Source organism: Pipistrellus kuhlii, unplaced genomic scaffold (assembly GCF_014108245.1).
Source record: "Pipistrellus kuhlii isolate mPipKuh1 unplaced genomic scaffold, mPipKuh1.p scaffold_m20_p_8, whole genome shotgun sequence".
In the NCBI taxonomy this organism is placed as follows: domain Eukaryota; kingdom Metazoa; phylum Chordata; class Mammalia; order Chiroptera; family Vespertilionidae; genus Pipistrellus; species Pipistrellus kuhlii.
The window spans coordinates 19,128,185-19,154,605 of record NW_023425584.1 but is presented as its reverse complement, the minus strand read 5'-3'; the positions used below and the strand labels follow the sequence as shown (position 1 = coordinate 19,154,605).

The following is a 26,421-nucleotide window of genomic DNA, read 5'->3' as shown; positions in this document are numbered from 1 at the left end:
CCTTAACTAAAGAAATGAGCAACTTAATTGGACTGGTAATATCTTGCAAATATTTCCTTCTCCTTTACTTTTTAAATGTCTTGAAAAGTACTTGGAAGTATATTAGAAGTGAATCTTTTCTTTTTCTCTTTAACATGTATAAAAACAATAAGTATAATCATGTGATATCTAAGCACTGAAAACTAAAACAGAGCACAGTAGGCATTAGGAGAAACATCTTGTTTCTTATATCATTCTTTTTTTAAAAAAAATATATATTTTATTGATTTTTTTTTTTTTTACAGAGAGGAAGAGAGAGGCTCAGAGAGTTAGAAACATCTATCAGCTGCCTCCTGCACACTCCCTACTGGGTATGTGCCCACAACCAAGGTACATGCCCTTGACTGGAATTAAACCTGGGACCCTTGAGCTCGCAGGCTGACACTCTACCTACTGAGCAAAACCGGCTAGGGCTTATATCATTCTTTTGATGAGCTTTGGAATGGAACATTTCAAAAGATCTTTTCTTTAGCAAAGTGATTAGGATAGAAGCGTATTACATATAATAAACCTTTTGTAGCTGAATTTAGACTTAAAAGTCTGGACATTTTTAAATAAAATGCTAAAACAAGTCATTATAGCTTTCTATGAAGAAACATTAGAGATTTTTCAAAAATAAAAACAATCTCATAAAATATACAAGTAAATGCCACCATTTGGGGGATTTTTCCAGCAATACATATTCCTGTGATACAAAGCTTTACTTGCCAAAGATTCACTTAAGAAACTGGATTCTCTGATGTGAAAAACTAGAAATATAACTCCGTGCACAACAAATAGACAGGATTTATTTGAAAAGCACCTTCTAGCCCTGGCTGGTGTGGTTCAGTTGGTTGGAACATTATGTCATGCACGGAAGGGTCTCGGGTTTGATTCCCTGTCAGGGCACATAACCTAGGTTGCAGGTCCAATCCCTGGTTAGGGCACGTGAGGAGGCAGCCAATTGATGTTTCTTTCTCACTCTTCCCCCAACTAGAGATTGGAATCAGGAATAAGTAATCCAGACCAACTTTCAAACTCAATACTTCAACAATTTCTTAAGGGATGTATGACCCAGAAATGGTTGGGGTAAAGGTAAGGGGAATTGACTCCCTTTATTCATTTCATGTCACCTTCAAACCCATTAAAATCCCGTTTTGTGTAAAATTTGCTGGGGCACTAAGTTATACATCCAAAATAAATGTTTTCAAGAAGTCAAAAATCAAAAAAAATTTTGTTGTTTGTATTCTGTGGAATGACACATTTTAGATGAAAGCAACTAAATATTTTGCTTGGAGTCAAATTATACCACATGGACATTCATCTCTGAAAGTAGTCAATGATATGTGATGTGTTTTAAGCAAAGTCCATTTTAATGTAACAAATCGTATAACCTCTGTGTTGTAATGCTATAAGATTTTTATAAGATTTTTAAATTGCTTTTTATTTAAAAAAAAAAAAAAAAAGCTACATACAAAGTAAGGATTAAACTTAAGTTTAATTTTTTCCTCCAAGGAAACATACTAACTCAGTGGATCCAACTGCTCATCTTTAAGACCTGGATAGGGCAGGGCAGGACAAAAATTTTACTTGTTTATTGAGTAAGAAACACACAGTAAACTAACAATGAAACTAGCTCAAAATAAGGTATAATTCTTTCAGAAGGCTGCTGAATGCCTGAAGTGAAATGTTCTAGGTCAGCTGAGATTTCAATCTAATTTTAGTTCTAGAAACTGCAAATCACGATGATCCTATTATCCTAGCTAGCTTTAGGCAAAAATTTTGTGAGAAAAAGCAAATATACTATAGGTGTCAGATGTAACAAGGTCTCAGTTTAGAGACTCTAAGTTCTTCTACATTCTTGGTGCTATCATTAGTTTTACAATGATTAAAACACTCAACAGTGGCAATTAAGTCCCAACTGAGATGCACAGGCAGAACACTGGGCAAGCATTAGTGTTTGCTATCCTGAGCTGAAATTTCATCATCTAAGAACCCTCACTACATTAAAACTTCAACTGTGAATCTTGCCCAATATGGAAGCATCTCAACTTCATTCCTAATAGATGAGCTGTTGGGATGAGGATGACATCAGTTAATTATACTTCTTAAAGTATCCTCAGATTAGAGCCTACTTTTATATTACAAAAGAGTTTTAACACAACCCTAAAAATATGGATCAAAGATGACCAAGTTCAGACTAGAGCAGTCATTCAGAAATTAAACAATGAAAGCCCCCAAACCAAACTTAACCTGCCCTCTACTTCTAGAAAGTAGGCAGGTGGTAGGAAGTAAGCCCCAGAAAGGGGGGAAAAAACAAACAAAAACCACGAAACACAGGAGTCGAACTGTATGACAACAGCAATGGAGCTGTACCCTAACAGTTCTTCTCCTATAGCACCAAGAGTGTTGGAGAAAGACAGAAAGAAAACAGACTAGCAGTTCAATGGCATTTGCCCCAGTTTTTTTTTTATTTGTTTCCAATTTGCAAGGCCTAACTGCAGAGTTCAATTCCACATCAGACTCCTAGATGCTGAATATTAGCATGATTTAAAAAAATAAAGCTAAAAGTAAAAGACCATTTGGAAATTAAATAACACATGTACGTAAATATTAGCTAAGAGATTTATGTGTCGAGCTTTTCAGTTATTTGAGCATATAAGAGCTTAAACTAGATGCTCTACAACTGAGAAGATAGACACTTTGGGGGCAATGCCAAACTCAGACTCACCTCTTGAAATCAGACCGTGTTCACAATATTCCATTTTAAATGCTAAAGCATTAACATGCAGAAAAAATTCTTAACTGTTAGTCTGAAAGAAAGTCAAGACATCATGGCTAACCAGCTTCATTATTAAAAATCAACAAGTGTTAGGTCTAGGATTTTGGATTTATTGACTATACCATATTCCCAACACCAAATGTTTATTTTGGAAAGAGTTAATGAATGAGTAAAAAAGATGCAGTTGTTAAAAATGACCCAAAATCCCAAGAGGAAATGATATAATATACACACATATATGTATATACAAATACATATACATGTATATATGAACAAGGACATTTCGGGTTTAAAGTTAGTAGTCAAATTTTCCAAGGACGTTTTTTTTTTGTTTGTTTGTTTTTAAACAAAGCCAAATTTTTATGTATTTTAAAACCACCTCCTTGATCTAACACTGTTAGAAATGAATGAATTACCCAATTTTGTGTTCAATTTTTTTCCCCTGTAACGTCACTTGGTTCTTGGCTACTAACCTTTCATGTTACTCTTGGTTTTGTCAGTTTGCTTGCCTGTGGGGGTTTGGGCCTGCTGACCCTGCCCACTTGAAGAGGCTGCCTGCTGTGCTGCTTTCTGCTTTAACATTGTCCAATCAAATGTGTAGTCATATTGGTGGTTCAGGGTTCTGGAAAATATAAAATTATATGTTAATCCTTCAATAAGACTCTAGTTTAAAACACAACTGAACTTTCAAGACAGGGCATTTTTTTTTTTTTTTTTAAGAAAATGAATATTTTCTCTTAAGAGTAATAACTTTCAAAAGATTTCTTTCCTTATTGTTTTTTTTTAACCATTCAGTTAATTAATTCTCACTTTATACATATCATGATAAAGTGGGAGGAAAATTATGTCACCAAATTTGGTATGGTATATTTGATAATAAATTCTCTTCCCTTAAAAAAAACAAAAAAAAAACAAAAACCGTCTTTAAAGTTTCTTAGAAGGGGCAAGAGGGTGGGAATGGAAGGCAGCATGAATAGCAAAAACACTGTCAGTTATTTTGGGGGATAATCATAACAAGGGTAGGAATAGGGTAGGAATGGGTCTCTAAGCTTGTGAGAGAGATATCTATGCTGGTGGCTTGGGAAGACTCTTCTGGGGTTAGAGGATTACCTCCAATTCTTATTATATCCAACCCCATGTACTGTATCTCTCCCCTTCCCCCTTCAAGACCAATTCTGGTTTGCATCAAGAGAACCCTAGAGTTTGGCCTGCCTCCACACTATCAAATACCCTATGATTGATATTATATATATATATATATATAGATAGAAAGCTAGAAACATCAATGAGAGAGAAACTGACCAGCTGCCTTCTGCACCCCCCCCACCGGGGATGTGCCCGCAATCAATGTACATGCCTTTGACCGGAATCGAACCTGGGACCTTTCAGTCCGCAGACCGATGCTCTACCACTGAGCCAAACCGGTTTCGAATGATATTTTAATTGCTTTTCATTTTGGTATTGAATAAATCTCCAAAGTTGGAGAGTTCCATGGACCACCAATGTCACTTAGATGAAACGTAAAATACAATTATTATGGAAAAGTTTGATTCTACTTTGAGCCTGATTCTACTGTTTATCCATCCCAAACTAAAACAATTTCAAGTATATTAATACTATAAGTGGTAAAAAGCCAAACAAAATCAATTTCTTAAAAATTTTACTCATGTTGGCTGGGCCTACTTTAATTTTCCACTTGTCAGAATAATTGTGTTGAGTAAATTTAACTAATTCCCCCTTCTCTGGACTTTAGAATCTTAAACACCTTAAAAACGGACCTGAAAAGAATGCGGAATAGCTGCCTCAGATACATGTAATCCGGGGCTTCCTCAAAGCGCAGCCCACGACAATAGTTTAAGTACATGGCAAATTCTGCAGGGAACCCCTGTAAGTTCAAGAATAAAACACAAAGTTATAAAACAAACTTATTTCAGGATAGAAAAATAAATGCACTTAAATACAAACAAAATATGTATTTGATGAGGGGGTTTATTATTTTATTGGACAATCTGAAAGTGAAATAACTGACTTGGTATCCTCATAAAATTAATAAAAGTTCACAATCTTGACCACTTTATTTCATTTAATTGTGGTAGAGAAATATTTTCCCCATTAACATTATATTATAAGCATCCTTTTGTTATTTCCAACTGCTTCATAAACCTCTGAGTTGGCTGCATAACAACCGACCTTAGAATACATCATAATTAACTTGTACTCTTTAACTAGACATTTAGGGGAGCCCAACTATTTTTATAAACAATACTAATAATCACATCTGTGGGCATAAACTTTTTCCATGTTCAATTTCCTAAGGAAGATTCTCAAAGATGTTTATAAACATTTTAAGGCTGTAGATATTAGTCATCAAAAGTATTTTGCCACCAGGAATGTAAATGTGCAAAGCATTAAAGTAACAAAAATCCCTACATCTCTTCTCCTTCAGTAAATGTGAAAGTGAAGGGAGGTAAGTTAAAAGTCTCTTTGCACAACTTTACGATTTCAATGAATTTCTCAAATCTACAATAAGGCAGGATAGAATGGACTTATTTGCAACATTTATTTTTATTGACTGTATTGATATAAAGAGCTTTAAGTTTTACAAAGTCGTATTAAGCTATTCTATTTTCTAGGGTGAACATCTAAAAATAAAGTCATGAATATATTATATATCTTTGTTTTTTAAACTCTTAACCAGATTTAAAACTCCTCACTATTTTATCATAATACCTAATATTTTTGTGTAGTACACCCTGAATCAATTGTGACTAATCCAAAAAAGATAGTCACAGCCCACAATTTCTACATCAAAATTAAGATGTAGTCCACACGTAGAGACTATTATAATCCTTTCTCTTCTAGAAAAATGGCTGACTTTTTTAATGAACCAAATGAAACTTTCTGTTCCATGGAAATGTAGTCAGTAGAAAATATGTTTTGCTTCTTGAAGCATATAGGCTTTAAAGTTACTTGGGTGAATTATAACACAAAAATGTCTTATTTATTAATCTAAAATTTATTTCATAATTTGAAAAAAATGAATCCCAAGGTGTCTCAGAAAAGATCATAGTCTCCCACTCTATTAGCTCTTCTATTATAGACTAGAGGCCAGGTGCACGACATTCGTGCACTGTGTGTGTGTGTGTGTGTGTGTGTGTGTCCCTCAGCCCGTCTGGGAGCCCTCGTGCTGCTGTGGAGACAGGCTGCTGTGCTCACCAGCTGTCAGTCACAGGGCTAAGCAGAGCTCTAACTGCGTGAGAACACTGACCACCACGGGGAAGCTCCTGCATCGAGTGCCTGCCCCCTGGTGGTCAGTTGTGTCATAGTGACCGGCCATTCCACCTTTCAGTCAATTTGCATATTACCCTTTTACTATATACGGTATGTATAAAAGGGGAAAGCAATTTTATGAATGGGGAGACACATAAAGATATCACCAATTACCTCCTCCAGAGTACTATTTCAACTAATGCTGATTTCTACTTTCTATCATCCAATTATGTAATTACACACTATTTTCTCATTATTTCAGGTATTCAATAGCCTAAAAGATAACCATGTGGTCTTCTTTCTGTAGGAAACCATGGCTAACATGGTTTTCCACAGAACATCTTTCCATTCTAAATTCACGTGCTTCTCTATAAAGTCTGAGATTTCAGAGAAATAAGCCTGATTCATCCATATTGTCACACATGTGCTATTTTATATTCTGATCTGCTAGCCTTTGTTTCCCTACTCCTTTTGTACCAACTGTTGATGTCCTTTTTTTACTTAGAATATTTTTCAATGTAATTTTTCTCATAAATTAGTGAGGCTCTATTAGAAAAGTTTGCCTGCTCTCTTATTTTCCCTATAATTTTTAACAGATGACAGAACTCAAAGAAACCAGAAACAGTAAAAAAACAAACAAAAAAACAACAACGAACAAACAAAGAACCACACACACTTAATGGCAAATGACTAACTCCTAAAAGGATGTTTATGTTCCAAAGCTGGCAAGTAAAGTGTTTCTTTTTGTTCTTGGATCATTTATATTAAAAACAAAATCAAACATACACACCTACCTTACATAAAACTTCCACAGGAGTGGACATCTTCTTTTCACTAATTTTTTCATATTTTTGTTTCTTTGTTGCAGCCTGTGGAAAAGAATCAAACCACACAGACATGTTCAGTACTACTGAGATCCTTAGTAGTTTAACATACTAGACATAAAATGTAAATTTAAGATTCAAGAGATCATAACTTAGATTTAAAAAAAAAACCAAAGTACAACATATTTAAGTCCCTTCCCCCCTCCAAATGGTTAATTTCTATGAGTTGCTATTTCAACATTTTTAGCTATTAAGAGAGGGTGAGTCTAATAGGAACATGAAATATATAAGATTTAAATAAAACATGGGTGGTCAAATTTGAAATTTCCTTAACCCATAGCCAGCACAAGAGCAAAGATGTAAGCAAGCAAATCAACACAAAAAAATGAGCTCATCATTTAGTGACATTAATATCTTGTGTCGCCTGGCCAGTGTAGCTCAGTGGTTGAGCATCGAACCAGGAACCCAGAGGCTATCAGTTCAATTCCCGGTCAGGGCCCATGCATGGGTTGCAAGTTCAATTCCCTGGGGGAGGTATACAGGGAGCAGCCAATCAATGATGTTTCTCTCTCATTGATATTTCTATCCCTTTATCCCTCTCCCTTCCTCTTAAAAAAGAAGAAAAAAAAAAAAAGCAATAAAAAAAGTAAACATAACTGGTGTTAAGTCAAAATACTTTTCCAATGAAAAATATTAATAATGAATAAAGCTACTCACACATAAACACAAAACAATTTCCTACTCTCAGAGATAACTTAAAAAAAAATTACAGAAACCATTTTCCTTTAAATAATGAATAAAATATTAATATAGTCCATTCAATTCTAAGACAGAGACTTAGCATTAAACACACAAAAGAAATGTCAGGATAATTAAATAACAGAGCTAGTATTACTGGCTAAACCAGTTTTACTGTACACAAAAGTATAATGGCAACACATCAAAATGAGAATGTCTCCACCTAATTTCTTAGTCCATGTTAACTTCTATCCAGATAAAGCTTCTGGTTGCCAAAGGGTACCTGGCCTCCTGTCTCCCAAAAATTGTTCTTCAGGTGTGAATGTCAGATTCTATTAGCTTATTCTTACTGAAATGATCAGATTTTATTTCCCAATAAAAAGTAAAAATAAAGTAATTCCATTTTAGAACACCTCATATTTGAAAGAGACTTAAATAAAGATCACCCCCAATATTATTTTTATTCTTAAAACAAGAGGGGGTGTGGCGTAGAGAGGGAAATAAAAGGGAAATATCTGTAATACTTTCAACAATAAAGATAAATTAAAAAACAAAAGCTGGTCATTTGAGTCTGGTTTACCTTTAATCCTTGCCATGGCAGGCTGGTTCTATTAAAATACATCAAAACATATCCTAATGATTCCATGTCATCCCGGCGACTGGAGGAAAAAAAAGTAAATTTATAATCTGAAATTATTATGAAAAACATGTGAAAGAAAGCCAGGTACACAGAAGAATTTTGTCAAGTGAGGAGCAATTGATGTCTTGTACAAGAAGGTACATAGTTAAGGTAATAAAAAAGTTCACTAATGGGTTACTTCTAAATAAAACTCATAGAATCCCCAATTATAAAACTTAACATTTCCTTGCAACTTAATTTTTAGAGAAGAGCAAAAAGGATTTAGCTAAACAACTTTCCAAACCAAAGAGCAGGACTCTTCTTAAGTTTTTGCAGAACCTCATAACTTTATCTCTCTTTCTCTCTCTCTCTTTCTCTCTCTCCCCTTGAACAACACAAGTTTGAAATGCAAGGCTCCACTTATGTGCAGACTTTTTTCAACTGACCACATTCAACAGAACAGACCCAGTGTAGTTCAAACCTTACTTGTTCAACGGTCAACTATCACATACATACATACATACATACATACATACTTTAAGACAGATCTGTATATTTAAGAACTGGTAATACTTTGACCTATAGAAAATGTGAAATCAGTTTAACCCAGAATAGTCAGATATTCATGGATATTTTCTAAAACTTGGCTTAAGGAGCAAAAGATGATTTATAAAAGAGGGAGAATATGAAAACCTAGAACTCAAGCAGAGAAACAGCAGATTATGAAGATTTATTCAAACTAGATGCTATTAATTTATGGTATGAAAGAGTAGGTCAGAAGAAAATCCACCAACCCCTTTTGGTTCATTAGTACTCAGATAACATTTTCCTTGTAAAAATAACCTATAGTCTTCTTCCAAACTCAACTTTTACCACTACAATATAAAAGCCCAAGATCAGCATTAAGAAAATGAGTACTATCTTCAACTGCAAATATAAACATCATGATAAAATTGCATTTATGCATATAACTTTTTATCATGCAATATTTTTCTTCCCAAGGGATGAACTTCAACAAAGAAAACAAAAAGGCCTCATTTCATTGGCTTTTCTGCACTGGCTAAAGCAGCAAGTAAAAGGATTACTAAGCACCCTTCAAATCCTCAGCCAAGAGACATCTTTAGATACTGTAAGAAACTAACGGAAATATTAAAAAGACACATTAATAACATTTGCTATGAATTTTATTAACACATTCAACTGTCAAACTCACCTCTGCTCAATACCAAGATGTGCATTGATGCTAGCATATCGGGCAGTGCCAGTGAGATTTTTATCTTCTCTGTATGGTATGTGTTGCCTTGTCCTGTTGTCTCTGTACTTTTTGGCCAAACCAAAATCAATAAGGAATAACTTTAAAAGAAAATAAAAAGACATTATTAGGTTTCCACCCTGTTTAATTAAACTATTTTTTATTCATTAAATGGCATCTATTTTCTTTGTTCAAATACATCAAAGTATCATAAGTAGAACAGATAATGAACAAACTTAACACTCCAATAAGCTTTTATTAGTCCTCATCAATAAGTCAAGTTTTTTTTAAAAAAAGTCAAGTGTTTGATTCTGTCAACTGAACAATTTTAAAGGCTCAGTTCATCCCACACCCAAAAGCCTGTGTGCTGTGTGCCATAATGGAACCCGATATCCAGTTACTACTGGTAAACAAGACAGCTCTTAAAGTTTGATACTGACAAGGAAAAACAAGATTTTTTATAACAAACAAACAAAAAAAGCATTTTTTTAAAGCAAGCATGCCTTACGTTCTACTACATGAAGTGACATTTATGCATGTGATCAGGTTAACCTTCTAGAAACTATAACAAGTTGACCTAAAATCTTTAAAAAGTACTTAATATCAAGGTGGCTTACAATCAGCAGTTTAGATAACCTAACCAAACACCAAACTAATATTGTATCATATTATAAAATAAAGTTTAGTGCTCTCTTTCAAATATATGATACAAAGAGATTAAGATACTCATTTATAATGTTGATTTTTTAAAAGTAATTTGAGTTTACTCCCCATAATTAAAACCTTTAAAAGAGCCCTAGCCGGTCTGGCTCAGTGGACAGAGTATCTGCCTGCAAACTGAAGGGTCCAGGGCTCGATTCCGATTGAGGGCATGCACCTGGGTTTCGGGCTTAGACCCCAGTGGGGAGTGTGTAGGAGGCGGCCAGTCGATGATTCTCTCTCATCCCTGATGTTTCTCTCTCCCTCTCCCTCTCCCTTCCTCTCTAAAATCAATAATAATAATAATAATAATAATAATAGTAATAATAATAATAATAAAAACACCTTTAAAAGAAAACAACAAAACTATTTTTGACAAAAAAAAAAAATCCAAACATGTTCATATTTACCTAGCTTCTAAAGCAAAATAAACAATATTTACTTAAAAGTGTAGCTTTATCATAAAACCCCATAAGATTATTAAGCAAAGCAAGTCTAGATGCCCTTGTACTAACATAGCCCTAGTTCTTTCCATTAGGCTGACACTGGGATTCCTTCTGTCAGTTTATAATTTGTTAAATGCTGGAAAACTTAATTACCTAGTCTGTTAGGGTTTGTTCTAGAAAATAAAGCAAGTTATTGATTTAAATGAAAAAGATCTGACCAAGTGTTTCTCTTAGGAGGATGAAAAATACCTATTTTAGGCAGGCACTGTTAACCTAGTCTCAGCTTTAAGCTGGATCAAAAAGACAATGAGGTTGAGCTTCTGTAACTATGTTAACAATATTTATTTTATTTACTACTATAAAAAAAATGAAGATTAAATTTTTTAGTAAAATATAATTAAAGAAAACTCTTACAAAAATACCAACTTAAGCAACTGAGTTATAGAAATATGAAGTGTTATAAAACACACAAAAAACTCATGCTGTTTGTCTTATTATGAATATCAGTTTAGTACACAAGTTTCAAAATGAGCAAAATATTTCTTTTAGGCAAAACAGAAATTATGACTTAAGCTCCGCAGATTCACATTGAAAATCAATCAAGGAAAAAATAAACACAAAAGGACATCCGGCCTCAAGGTATTTAAAAAACATCCCTAAGAATTATGTGGATTTTGAATAAAAAATAATTAGGACATAGAATCTCCTCTAAGGGCTATTTTCCAGAATTTCTTTGTTCAGTACTTCAAAGGAGAAAAAATAGGAACATCTCTGACATGATTATGTCTGATAGCTTCATTGGTGTCTAAATTGACAATCAGAAGCTCAATTTGCAATTCAATAATCAGACATTTTTTTTCACAACTAAAAAGACTGCTTTATAAACTGTTCACTAGAGTATTTTTCCTTCCACAACTATAAAGGATGAAATGTAATGAAGAAAACAAAAAACATTCAAACACTATCTTCTTAAACATCTCAAACATTGGTATCAAAACAAAATACTACAAGGCAAATAAATTTTAAAACTTCTCTTGTAAAATCTAAGTCAGGAAAAGTAATATCACTGCCAAACAAAGGTATCCTATTTTAAGAGCAAAGAATTGAAAATTAAAAAAAAAAATTTAAATTTCTTGGTAATTCATCATTTTCTGGGATCTATTAAGCATCTTTAGTAGCTCTTTATGCTTTGAATTTAAAAATGAATGTAAACATATAATGGAAGTGTATGCTTGAAACCACATGATTCCAAGGATACAAACAGGCGCAAATATGTAAAGATAGAACAAACAAGGAAGTCATTATTTAGTAAGTCATAAGTAATGCATTTTTATAGGTTTATATGTGCAAAGAGAGGCCTAATTTCTTTGGTGAGTCAAGCATATTTTCTGTGGGTTTTAAATATATGTATGTTCTAAGTAAAATTTTTGCCTGTCTTAAAGAATACAGCATGATTCTTCAAAGGCATGTGGAAATGAGTTAATGTTGAATATACTGGGATAATGCTATTCAGTAGAGATGCATTTTCTTCAGAAACATTACTGCCAATTTTAGTTTTTAGTAATTGGAACAATTTATCCTAATTAGGGTCACATTACCCTGCCCTTCCAAAAGACTTAACAAAGTCACCTTTCCTTACAACCCATCTAACCTATAGCGAATATTAACAATTCGAAAAAATTTAAAGTAAAATGTGTGATTTAATGAGCAAGTAAAAAAGAACCAAAATTGTCTTACAATGTGCCTTACACACTTACAACATTTCCCTCTTTTCCCAACCAAACCTAGTCACCGCAGATGGTACTACTTCTTTGTCCATGAATAAAAATAATGTAAATTGCCGAAACCGGTTTGGCTCAGTGGATAGAGTGTCGGCCTGTGCACTGAAAGGTCCCGGGTTCGATTCCGGTCAAGGGCATGTACCTTGGTTGCGGGCACATCCCCAGTAGGGGGTGTGTAAGAGGCAGCTGATCGATGATTCTCTCTTATCGATGTTTCTAACTCTCTCTCTCTCTCTCTCTCTCTCTCTCTCTCTCTCTCTCTCTCTCTCCCTTCTTCCCTCCCTCCCTCTCTGTGAAAAATCAATAAAATATATTTAAAAAAAAAATAATGTAAATTTATGAAACCTTTGTAACATCAGGAGAAGGTGGTCCCTAAAATATGCTGGGTAGTATGGACAAAAATTAAACATCACTCAGATATATATAAAATACAATTTTCTTTTTAAAATTACTCGTGGCAATACTTCCTTCTTAGTGCATCTTACATTGATAAAGGCCCATTTGCTCTGGAGCTTCAAAATTTATCTACCTAAATTTTATGATTAAAAAAATTATTTAAAAAGAAAAAAACCCCACCTCTTTCCCCTTGTTTGTCTAAAAATTCATCCATTAAGAAAGCTATCTAATATCTATAAATGTAAAAGACTGTGAATAGTTCTGCTTATGTTTTAAAAAGTTAGTAAATTATGATGGTGTTTATCTAGCCTAGGGGTGTCGAACTCAATCAGAGAAGGGGCCAAAATCTAAAATCCAGCCTAAATCGAGGGCCGAATGGTTTACTGAACAGTCATAAACTGTCATTGTGATGGAAACGCAGCGGAGTGCAGTGATGACAGCGCAGTGCGGGCCACATTGCAAGGCCTGGCGGGACGGATTTGGCCCGAGGGCCTTGTGTTTGACACATGTGATCTAGCCTGTCAAACTCTAAATAATCAGATTATACTTTCATTTAATTTGTGTTATTAATGGTAATTGTTTAATTATGTTATTGTTATATTGTTAGAATGCAATGTCTTCTATTTCCAGAGCATATGTTCTGAGGTAAATCAATTCTAGAAACACTGGAACTGAAATCTGACCTACACTTACCTGAAGGTCCCTGGGGAAGGAGAAGAGAGTTAAGGCACAATATATTCACCATACAGTACTGATGTATTTCATGCATTGAGTTATGCAACTCCAAATACATTTTTAAACTAAAAAGTCTATCTCAAGTTTATCACTAAGAATTTCCATAGTAGACTAACACATCATTTTCTCATACGGATGTTAGAGATCTAAACACAATCCTGTTTTTATTAGGTTTTCTCTAAACTTTAGAAGTTTAAGCAACAGCCGCAAAGAAACATCTTAGTAATGTTATGTTTGCCAAGTATGTCTGAATAATGCCAACGTAAGAGGTGCTTGAGAAAGATCTACATTCTCCAAAATTAAAACAAAACAAAAATAATCAAAATAAAACAAATAAAAAAAGAAAAGCACATGAATTTGGGATTGAGTTTGGAATAGGAGACAGTTTCAGACCTGGTTTAATCCTGAGAAAGATGGGTCCTGAGAAGTACTAACAGTCATGCTTCTTTTCCTCTTCCCCACTGGAGATTCTAAACACTAAACAGACAATAGAGGGTGGCAGTGCATCAAACAGTATTGCTTACATTGCAACAATGGCCGGCGCAGACAGGCAACACCGAGGCATTAGAGAAAGAACAGGGTAGCCAAATGCCATCCTTCTTCCACCAAGCACTGAGCTTCTCAGTTTTCCAAATAAGAATCACATGCTCAAGAACATTTGAATTCTGGAAAATACTCAGGTTCTTAATGCCGCTATAGTGTCACTGCCTGAAACAGGGATAGCAATGGTGACATTTGGCTCTTTAATTTTTTAATAAAAAATGGGGAATTTGGATTTGTAATCTTTAGTACCATAATCTGCCCTTCTCTCCCCAAAAATTATACAGGGGGGAAAATCTTCAGTAAGGAAGAGGTAGAAGGCATTTAGTCACCTTAAAAAATTTATTTTCATAAGCATGCAGGGCTGATTACTGGAAGAGATGAGCAAATTCACTAAGATTGGAGTAGCCACTCCTAAACATCAAATTCAGAACAATTTTCAAAATAATAAATTTTACTTGAAAAGTCAACCTCAAAAGTCCCCCAAACTATGTTTTCCAATTAATAGAGAACTACTGGAACAAGTTGACCAAATAATCCAGTCTCATACAACTGGCATTTTTCAAACTACAATACAGAAAACACTAAAAACCAACTACATAAACAAAACACTAGTCTAAAATGTTCAAGAACATTTAGAATTTGAGTCTTAGCTAAGTTAAAACATTGTGCTTCTACCCTAAGGGCTCTCTGAATCTATGTAACAGCAAGTAGCTCCACAGTATCCTATTTCATATCTCTAAAGAGGACACAAAATCCTAAAGATTTTCATCGCTGGGCAATTTAGACTTTCTAACACAACTAAGTGATTAACAATCTACTTTATTGGGAGGAGGGGAGGAAGCAAAGAGGAATTATCTAGATCATAATTTTGTTTAAGGCAAAAACCATGGCCTTCAATGTCAATACAGATCATATGAGGATAACAGATCTTAGATAGGAGGGAGGAGGGGAAGAGGGGAAATGGGAAGAAGAGGGCTGGGATATGCCCAAAAGATTAGGGTCAAACTGACAAAATTGCTCCAAAATTAAGACCAGTAAATCTTTTCAATTATATTACCAGGTTTGGCAATAACCATCAAGAACCTGGATGCTTCAAAGAGAGAAGCAACATAATATTAAAAAAAAAAAAAATGATGATGCAATTTGGGAATGGCAAGGTAAGTTATATATAGATTTAAACACCTTTATTTTTTAAATATTTAACTCAGCTTCCAACAAAAAAAAAATTCATTTCCTAAAACTTGGTCAGACCAGCATTAATTACGTCTCACACATTAACAAATAACACCAGCTCTAATGGTAATAGCTCCAAGTTGGCATTCATACAGGCAAACAAAGGTAAACATATATAGCTAGACCTAAAACACCAAACATTTCCTAATGGTTTAATAAATCAAATGGGAATCTTCCTTCCAAAACGTAACAAAACAAAAAAACATAAAAAACAAAAAGCCCCCAAGTTGTCCTGAAGTTGAGAATTTCTATCAGATCATTAGATCACAATAATGCTTAGTGTATTGCCAATGCTGCCTGTCTGCCCGAGCTCAACATTGAATCAATTGATAAATAAAGCAAATCACTCAATACACTAATAATTGCAGAAAAAGTTAACACAATTTAGTTTCTAACTTCAATCATGCGTCACTAGCCAAAACTCAACCATCCCAGAAAGTTCAACCGCCCTGAGACCCAAATGAACACTAATTTTGGTGTATGAATATTCATTCCACTTAATATTTTCCTTTGAAAGGGGGAAAAGGGATAGAGAACCCACCCAACTTGGCACCCCCAAAAATGTCAACTACTTTTGAATCAGGCCCAAAAATTATCCTTTTAAATACAGAAGTCCAAGGACTGAAGAATGCTCATTATCAACCATGCTTAGTCAGCAAATGTCAACACTATGGTTTCCACGCTGGCACAAGCACATGAATACAAAATAGCTAACACTGTTCAATAGTTCAGTAACAGATGGTTATATTTTATTATAAAGCCCTTGGGAACTTTATATTTCATATAGATAACTAACCTTGGTTGGGTAAGTTGGAGAAGATTTAATTCAAGTTACTAAGTTAATAAGAGTTAGCTGATATTCTTCTAGTACAATATTTTAAAGCAATTATCAACAGCAAATTAAATTTACTACAACTTTTTAAAAAAATGCAAGTTTACCAAAGCAATTCTTGGAGTTTTTACTTTGTGTTCTTTCATGCAAAGAACATTTGACTAACCTTATTACAGTGACGCCCAATACCCATTAGGAAGTTATCTGGTTTAATGTCTCTGTGTATAAAATTCTTTGTATGCACATATTCAATTCTACTGATCATCTGGGGAAAGAAAAAGGGAAGAGAAAATTAAGTCAAACGATTTGAATTAAACAATAAAAGCTATCAATTGTGATTGTTTTAAACTGAAATAGAAACACTTTATTAATTTTATTCTTGTTTGCTTATTTATTTTTAATTACACATATCCAAAACATTCCTGGAAGTTGGTAGCAAACAAAATAACAATATGACTTTATATAAAGGAAGACATATACATGCTGAATTGCCTTTAACATATTTTGCCCCCCCCCCATTTTTTCTCCACACTATATAATCATATTCAAAATCTGAATTGTTACCATGCCATTCTGAAAACTTTTTCTTGAAAATTCTATCAAGTCAAATAAAGCATAGGTCTTAGCATTCTTTAATGGCTACAAATATTCTATGGTATAGATTAAGTTTTCCCCCATCATTCCCAACTCACAGTATTGCTAGTTTCCAGTATTTCCCTACTGTAAGCAATAATGCTATGAGTAAACTTAAATATCCTAGCTACTAGTGCTTTTATTTCTATGGACTATAAGACCCACAAAATTTCAGAGAGCTGCTGGGTTAAAGGGTATTTTTCATTTTGATAGGTGCCTTTTAAAATAGGTTATTAACAATTCATTTTTAACAAGAGTATATGAGAGTATTTTTCCCCCCACTAGTAAAGTCATTTTTAGTTCTTTCTAAATTTTGCCACTTTGACAATTATTCCTGACACTTAGTGTGGAAATCTGTTCATTTGTACTGATCATTTCAATTTACTATTCTATAAACTGTCAATATATATTTTTTGTCCATTATTCTTTTGACTTGTTCTTTTCTTGTCAATTTTAAAAAAATTCTTTGTATACAATAATCTTTTATCTGTAATTTATTATGTGAATAGATTTACATTTTTAAAAACCTGTCTTTTAACTAATTTATGATATCTCTTCTAAAATAGTTTTAACTTCAAATGATCAAATATGTCTACCTATTCTGTAAGAGATACTTAGAAATAGTTTTATTTGACAATGTTTGCCATAGCCAGACTGCCAACATTACCTTTCTACCCGTTATTGGTCTTCTCAGTAGTACGTTGTCAAGATTATATTTTTTTATTTGTCCTCATTTTCCTGAGTTTTTATTACTATGAATATAAAGATTCTGAAACTTGTTTACCTTGACAAATATATTTTGAAGCCAAATCTGTAATCTCTGGCTTACACTGTTTATACTCTCAAGGAAGTAGATATATGCAATGGTCAAGTACCACCTTGTTCATTAAGGAAATAAAACATTTGGCTCACTTAATGTACACATTCATCCTAGCTAAATAATACCCTTCATTAAACTGTGACTATTAACTCACTGGGAAAACACTGGGGAAAGACAATGGCACAAACTTTAGACTAATTTGAGTATTGCCTATCATCAAGACTTAGCTGTTACCTGCTAAAACAAATGCTTTCCTGTATCCTGAATTATTCTTTATCCTTTGCAACCAGTGTACCCAGAATATACTTTTATCACAGAACCTAGAACATTGTATTTTTCCATGTTTTTCTTAATACTAGTAAACTCTAAGTTCCTTGAAGGAACTAGTTAGGCTTCTTCATATCCTCTCTTCCCCCAGTGCTAATTACAGTAGCAGGCCCTAAATGTTTCCTTATTAATGCCTATGTGTTATTGAGGCTACAGAATATAAAACTTTTTTTTTTAAGAATATAAAACTTTTATTAGGATCCATTTACATGTTAGTTCAAGCATATTAAAAGGTTTTTAACTTTTTAATGTGTGAGCCCATAATATGCCACAAATAGAACACTGTACTTTACAAATATGTTAAACTTGGGGAATATCAGGCACTGGGTTACAAAAAAAAAGTGAACACTACTTTCTAATCCTTTAAATTTTTATATTTAATATTTTCCCTAAAAATCTACCTCAAATACTAATTCTGTTTATCATCTCATTTTACTTTCTTATATCTGATCTAAATTTTTAAAATGTTTTTCTCTTCCACAGCAATTTTACACATTAAATTAACGTAACCCAACAGTTTCCTGTCCTTAAAGGTATCTTGACCAAAATTTAAAATTATACACATTATCTGTTTCTAACTCCATTCCCACATCTTAAAAATCTTTAACACAAATTTTCTTTTTTATTCTCTAAGATTAAAAAAAGAAAAACCCAAGCTCTGGCTTTAAAACAATTTAATCAAACACTAGCCAATGCATGGATCGAATTCATGACACCTCAAAAAATTCCAACTTTGCTTAAATTCTACCAATGGCTGAGTTTCTATTACTGTGAAAAACATCTATTTGGCAAAATTCTTTTTTAATTTTATATATATATATATATATATATATACACACACACACACACACACACACACACACACACACATATATATATATATACACACACACACACAATAAATATATATATATCTTGATTTTAGTGCCTTATTTATTAACCCTTTGCACTCCGAACCATTCTGGACATTGGCTACCAGCTACTCGACGCTAATGGCGGAAACGTGCGTTGAATTAACTCAATTCCCCGTAATCACTAATAAACTGCAATGTCCCCTGAGAGGGGACAGCGGAGTGCAAAGGGTTAAAATATAGCTTTCATAAGGTTCCAGACCTAATACATAGCATTCAACCTGTTTAACCAAAATTTCAATATGTACATTTATCTATTATTTCTATACTACAATCTGAACCCTTTCTTCAAACAAAATCTTGTAAGGAAACTTGCTACATTCAACACTAAAACAAATGCACTTCATCTAATGGAGCACCATGAAAACTACTAATCTAGAGTGAGTAGCAAACCAGCATAATCCATTTTTTGTCCTGTACTGATAGGAAAACATCTACAAGTCATATCATAGTAGTACACTTGAATGAGCATATCGTACTATTTTATCTTATTTGCTGATCCTACAGTTAAACAATGGTGAACAGTTGTATTCTCATCAAAACTTCACATACCTGGTCAGCTAACATAAGTACAGTTTTCATTGTGAACCTTCTTGAACAGAAATTGAAGAGGTCTTCAAGGCTGGGTCCAAGAAGATCCATGACTAGCACATTGTAGTCTTTTTCCTGACCATACCACCTAACAAAACAAAAAGGGAAAAGGAAAATCAAAGGCATTATGAAAAGCTGATTATACTTAATACCACCAAATTTTTTTAAATTCTTAAACCTTAAGAATAAGTTTTCCTTCTCTGGTTCAGATGAGGAACCCACTGAGTAAGAACATTGCGAATACAAAGTAAGGGTAAAGAGTCTTTTCTTCCATCAAGTGACCCCATTGACCTATAATATTAAGACAAGTCTTGCCTGGTAGCCTTAACACCCCTCTTACGGCAGCAGCTGAAGTTTATACACATCTGCCACGGATCCTGTGACCTTGGGCAAGTTCTTTAATCTCACCTGGTCTTACTTTCTAACTGAAGAAATGAAGAAGACTATGCATAGCAGTCATTTCAAAACATTTCAGAAAGCAAAGATCCCTAATATTATATCTCTTGTCCCATTCCCCACCGAGTATTTAATCAATAATTACTTATCCTTTTTCTTTAAAGGAGTCACATTTTTTGTTTAGTTTCAGATTACAGGTAACAATCAGTATTACCACAAAGATGAAACTTGTTTTCCATGGGAATCATGTTTTCCTTATCCCATACTATATTGTGAAAATATTTGTCCCCAATAACTCTGCTAATTTCAGAGACTTCAAGGGCTTGGAATTACTGTAATAAATGATTTCAAGTTTCTATCTATACTAATAAAAGCCTAAATGGCCCTCGCGCACAACATCATCACAAGATGCTCGCCACAGGATGGCTGCCCGCACAGCAGAGGCGGGGCTGGTGGCTGCTCTGAGCAGTGAGGCCTGGGGGTCCCACAGTGTGGAGGAGGCCTGTGGCGACAGGGGAGGACAGTTGGGGGCAACCATGCCAGCAGGGGAGCAGTTAGGTGTCAATCAGGGCGGCAGGCAGAAGCGATTAGGGGCAATTAGGCAGGTGAGTGGTTAGGAGCGAGTGGTCCTGGATTGTGAGAGGGATGTCCCAGATTGGAGAGGGTGAAAGCTGGGCTGAGGGACCTTCTCCCTGTCTCCCTCCGCCCCCCTGCACGAATTTTGTGCACTGGGCCACTAGTATGACTATAAACATTACTGCCCTAACCTGTGTGGTTCAGGCCCAGTTGTTTGGAGCATCATCCCTTTACCAGGTCTGATTCCTGGTCAGGGCACATACCTAGATAGTAGGTTCAGTCCCTAGTTGGGACGTGTGCTGGAGGCAACCAATTGACATCTCTCTCTCTCAAATCAGTAAAAAAAAGTAAAAACTAAAAAACAAAAGTTCATATTCCTTTTTATACTTCAGCTTCAATTGTTCTTGAAAACTTGATGCATGAATAACTACTATCAAACACAGAAGGAATTTATTTCACACCCTCTTTGCTGAAATAGGTATGCTGGTGGGGAAAGAGTTTCTGCTTAAACTTCTAGAAATCTTGCCTACTAAGCCTAAGAAAAGCAACAGATGTGGCTATGGCAGAGTTGGTCTGCTCTTACTATATGCAAAACTGTTACTTAAAGTAAGTATTCACTTAACATTGTCAACAGATTCTGTGACTTTATGCAAAAATTAAGCAAACAAAATATGACATTTTAACTCTTGATATAAACACGAGTTAAGTTCCTAAAGTATGTCATCAGTGTTTTAACAAAATGACATTGAACAAAACATTATGTTCTATAATTTTCCCTCTTCCTTCCTTATTTTCCATATGGGAATTCAACACTTTACATCCCTCTAAACATTTAACTTGAAGAGAAAGCCTGCAGTGTTGAAATAGGAAGAAGTGAATAAAACATAACAAATAATACTATTAAAAGGTAAATGATGAACAGAGTGATTAGGTTATGTTCTCCTTCCCTTTTTTACCACCGTTTTTTCCTCTTGCATTACTTAAATTTGTGCTAGAGAGCTGTCAGAAACTTCCAAAATCAATTCTGGCTACTAAAAATGCCCAATAAAAGCTGTAGCAAAAAAAAAAAAAAAAAAAAAAAAAAAAAAAAAAAAAATTTTAACGGTATGTAAAAAACATTTTATTCCCCCCCCCCCATTTTTTTAATTCATTTATTATCTGTGTACATAATTTACCATTGTCCCCATGTAGCAAAATTTTAATATAAACCTAATTTATTCAGGTTATAAAAAAAAGAGAACTTTTCTATACCACACCACCAAATCCAGAAAGAGTGAAGGCATTAGGGAAAAGCACAAAAAGTCAAAGGCAAAAGGGAAAACATAAATTAAGTCTCATAAGACCCCATCTCCTCTGTACATCAGAGGTTTGCACCAATGGCTTGCTGACAAAGCTGCAATAAACAACCATCCAAGCCCAAATCCAAACCTGAAATGTAAAAGACACAAATTCATGCTTCATATATGCATGCAATTAATTACACATAATTTCACAAACACTTTTTGAGAAGTACTTTAAAATAAGCCTTAACAAAATGCTCTTATAATAATTACGAGCCTTAAAAAAAAAATAAAAAAAAAAATCAGGTTTTTTCCCCCGGCCAGTGTGGCTTAGGGGTTGAGCATTCACCTATGAATCAGGAGGTCATGATTTGATTCCCGATTACAGCATACACCATGGCTGAGGGCTTGATCTCCAGTGGGCAGTGTGTAGGAGGCAGCTGATCATTACTGATGCATCTCATTACTGATGTTTCTATCTCTCCCTCCCATCCTCTGAAATAAAATATATATATGTATATTTTAAAAATAAAGTTTTTATTGGGTATTTTTCTCCTTACTTGCTTAGTGTATAAGACATATCCACTACTCTCAATGTGAAGATTTTATAAATCAGCCATAAAAAATAGTTTAAAAGTAAATGTTTCAAAGGCATTTCCCCCCCCATGGAATAACCATGCATTTCTAAAATAGTTACATCTTCCTGCTGTGTGTATGTCGGTTATACTTCCTTTTGGTCTCAAGTAGCTTATTTCTCTAAAGCTAACACCTCATACTCTCCCCATCTGTGCTTTCCACCTGTCTAACTCATCCAGACATTATTACACACAGATTAGAAGCTAGGAACAGTCTTCGGTTTATCTGAATCCTATTTATTCAGCTTCTATCTTCACCTCTATATTTCCCATTTCTATTCTGGGAGCTTCTATTGCATCATAAAATAAAATAAAATAAAATAAAATAAAATAAAATAAAATAAAATAAAATAAAAAGGTATCTTAAGCTCTGAAGAATATGCTCTAAGACAGTGGTCGGCAAACTCATTAGTCACAGAGCCAAATATCAACAGTACAACGATTAAAATTTCTTTTGAGAGTCCAATTTTTTAAACTTAAAACTTCTTCTAACGCCACTTCTTCAAAATTGACTCACCCAGGCGGTGGTATTTTGTGGCAGACACACTCAAGGGGCCAAAGAGCCGCATGTGGCTCGCAAGCTGCAGCTTGTTGACCACTGTGCTAAGAGAAGGCAAGGTCCACTTTTTGTTCTCATCTCCTTTCCCGTGAACCCATATCCAGACTAAATCTAGTTTAAAATATTAAGACACACATAAAAGCACAAATGTAAGCACACATTCACAAGTTACTGGGGCCGACAAAAAATGTTAACATAAAATGCAGAAGCCCAAAACATCACAGGAACAAAATTTGTCCAAAGAAGCCTCATGAAAATGATCTGTTCCAGTCAGATCCTGAAGAAGGGACAATATTCTGAAAGGGAAGGTAGAAAAGGCATGCTAGACAGGGGCCAGAACAGACCTACTGAAGAAGAGTCAAGGCGGCTGATAGCTTCGGGCTATATTAGCCAGGCCAGTGGTCGGCAAACCGTGGCTTGCAAGCCACATGCGGCTCTCTGGCCCCTCGAGTGTGGCTCTTCCACAAAATACCACGCGTGGGCGCGCACATACAATGCAACTGAAACTTCGTGGCCCATGCACAGAAGTCAATTTTCGGCCTGGGCGAGTCTATTTTGAAGAAGTGGCCAAAGAGCTGCATGTGGCTCGCAAGCCGCAGTTTGCCGACACTGAGCCAGGCTAAAGAGCTTTTAAATTTTATAAATAACTAGGGGAATTATCAAGAGTGTGACTGGAGCCAAAACCGGTTTGGCTCAGTGGATAGAGCGTCAGCCTGTGGACTGAAGGGTCCCAGGTTCAATTCCGGTCAAAGGCATGTACGTTGGTTGCGGGCATATCCCCAGTAGGGGGTGTGCAAGAGGCAACTGATCGATGATTCTCTCTCATCGATGTTTCTAACTCTCTCTCCCTCTCTCTTCCTCTCTGTAAAAAAATCAATAAAATATATATTTTTTTTAAAAAAGAGTGTGACTGGAACATAATATAATTAAATCAATATTTTAGGGTTAGCCTTGGGAACAGAATGCAATATGAAAATAAAAAGTAAGGAAAGGAATAACAGTGGCATGGAGACCAACTAGAAGTGTCAATACTTGGAGATTTGAGGCAAGGGTTTTTTTTGTTGTTGTTGTTTTTTTAGGATTCTCTATAAAAATGGAAATATTTTAGAAAAGAAATGACTAAAATAATTAAAATAAATTAAGTAAATAAATAAATAAAGTGTTGCTATGAGACCTAAGGACTTCCCAGAGCAACAAACCAGTGTAATTATCTTAAGTATGCAGTTCAGATTAAAACACCCAATTATGTTCCATTCCTATGAATAGGACAACAACAACAGAAATAAAACGTATTTGTTTAATGTAGGTCCTCCCCTTTAGAGTATCAACTTGATAGGTGTAATGGTTAATTTTATGTGTCTACCTGACTATGGTAAGGTAAGTTAAGTAAACCATTATTTTGGGGTGTCAGTGACAACTAGCACGAGTCAAGAATGACATCTGAATGACAGACTAAATAAAGATGATCATCTTCCCCAAGTTAAAGGGCCTGAATAGAACAAAAAAGGTGGAGGGAGGGAGAATTCACTCTCTTCATGGTACCCACACTCCTGGTTTTCAGGCTTTTAGGCTTAGACTACAATTAAACTGGTTTTCCTAGGTCTCCAGCTTGCAAACCAACAGATCACAGGATTTATCTCCATAACTGTGTGAGCCAATCCCTCCTAATCACTTTCAATACACCTATATATAACCCATTGGTTTTATTTCTCTAGAAAATCCTAATACACAAAAAAAGAATATCCTAATACAGTAGTTGCAGACACTGTATCTGTCTTGTTCACAACTCTATATTCCCAGCTTCCAGCACAATGCCTTAAATACAGGAAGCTCAGTAACATTTGCTGAATTAAAGAATGAAAAGCCAAGTAAGAGGCTATAAAACTAAATGCTTGATTTGACAGATAAGACAAACAAAAGGAGTGCAGAATACTCTGCACTGAAAGTTTAAACAGCAAGCACCTATTCACCTTTGATTCAAATAAGCCAAACAATTACACAACTTTAAAAGTGAAAGTTCTTATATAGGCAAGGGTCGTTTTTCCCCTATGCCATTTATTTTCCCATCTTTAGGTTATTCATATCAGTCCTCAATAAACAATGAAAAAGTATAAACACTGAATCAGTGCCATAATATACCCATGTTCACAGCATCTACATTTTCAAGACCCTGTCTCTTACGTTTACTTTTGACAAGACATCATCATCCAAACTGCTCTCAGACCATACCACTGAGTCAACTAAGTATATTTAGTAAATGTATACTTACTAAACATTATATACTGGGCTTCATTCCATAGCAAAACCCCAAACCTTTTAAAAATCTCACTTCCTGTCTGTTTCTTGGATGTATATTACCTTTTCCTAAAAACTGATTTCTTGTGACTTCAATAGCCCATTATCCCAACTCTCCCCTTAATAAACTTTGAATTCCACCAGTCATTCTTCTCGATTTATTTTCTCTGCTACCTCTTCTATTAGGCATAGTAATAATTAATGTCGTTTCCTAATACTTTAAATCGAATTTATTTAAACAATACAACAAAATTTAATCAACAATATAGTTGCCGTTGTTTTCTACTACTTGTGCCCAACACTCAGGAAGCATTTTAATCCCTCTGTTGTAAAATTCTTGTGATTTTGATGCAAAAAATTTGGTCAATGCATTTTTGAGGCATTCTTCATTATTAAATTTTTTTCCAAGAAGAAAGTTTTGCAAAGAATGAAACAAATGGTAATCGGAAGGGGCAATATCAGGAGAAAATGCAGGTTGAGGGAGAACTTCCCATTCCAACTGGCGCAGTTTTTCAGCAGTGATTCTTGCAGTATGCGGTTGTGCGTTATTGTGGTGAAGAATTACGCCCTTCCGATTAATCAGCGCGGGTTCTTTTTCTCTTAAAGCTTGGGCTAACCTTTCCAATTGGGCACTATACACTGCACTTGTAATGGTTTGGGTAGTTGGTAGAAGTTCATAATGAAGAATTCCTTTAAAATTCCACCAAACACACAACATCACTTTTTTCGCATGCAAGTCAGGTTTTGGCGTGGGCTGCGGAGCCTCATTTTTGTCCAACCATTGAGGCCGCCTTTTCAAATTAACATCTCCGGTAACAATTTGCTCTAAAAACGGCAAACGGTTTTGACGAGAGAGGAGCGAACTGCAAATTGTGACTCTGATTACGGTTGTTGTCGGTCAACTCATGAGGAACCCATTTTCCAAACTTTTGGACTTTGCCAAGTGCACGCAATTGATTGGAAATTGTTTTTTGTGAACAATTTAAAGTTGTCGCAAGCTCTTGTTGGGTAATTTGAGGATTTTGCACCAAAAGAGCTTGAAGAGCTTCTTGATCAAAATTGGACACACGGCCTCGACCACTCTTGTCATCTAACGAAAAATTTCCCTCGCGAAATTTCTCAAACCAATGCTGGCATTTTCTGGCGCTAACTGCATCTTGACCAAGAGCACTACAGATGTTTTTTGCAGCCTCACTTGCTTTTCTTCCTAATTGGAACTCGTAAAGCATG

General features: G+C 34.8%; 1 protein-coding gene across 16 annotated transcripts in view; it reads right to left on the bottom strand.

The window, feature by feature from the left end:
- The window catches only part of CSNK1A1 (casein kinase 1 alpha 1), a 42,492-nt gene that overhangs the window by 6,000 nt on the left and 10,071 nt on the right, over positions 1-26,421 (bottom strand). For 4 of the 16 annotated variants that reach the window (XR_004985625.2, XM_045576353.1, XM_036423967.2 and 1 more), the window contains 9 exons: positions 19,412-19,538; positions 16,335-16,433; positions 13,954-14,037; positions 9,465-9,604; positions 8,213-8,291; positions 6,865-6,939; positions 4,579-4,685; positions 3,274-3,422; positions 1,547-1,576 (listed from right to left, as the gene is read on the bottom strand). Coding sequence is in view for 12 of the 16 variants with exons in the window: in XM_045576353.1 (XP_045432309.1) it covers positions 1,547-1,576; positions 3,274-3,422; positions 4,579-4,685; positions 6,865-6,939; positions 8,213-8,291; positions 9,465-9,604; positions 13,954-14,037; positions 16,335-16,433; positions 19,412-19,538 (890 nt within the window). In the remaining 4 variants the exon portion in view is untranslated. Of the gene's footprint in view, positions 1-1,541; positions 1,577-3,268; positions 3,423-4,578; positions 4,686-6,864; positions 6,940-8,212; positions 8,292-9,464; positions 9,605-13,953; positions 14,038-16,334; positions 16,434-19,411; positions 19,539-26,421 lie in introns of those variants that run through there. The other 12 variants (XR_004985627.2, XM_036423971.2, XR_004985626.2 and 9 more) reach the window with 9 other exon arrangements.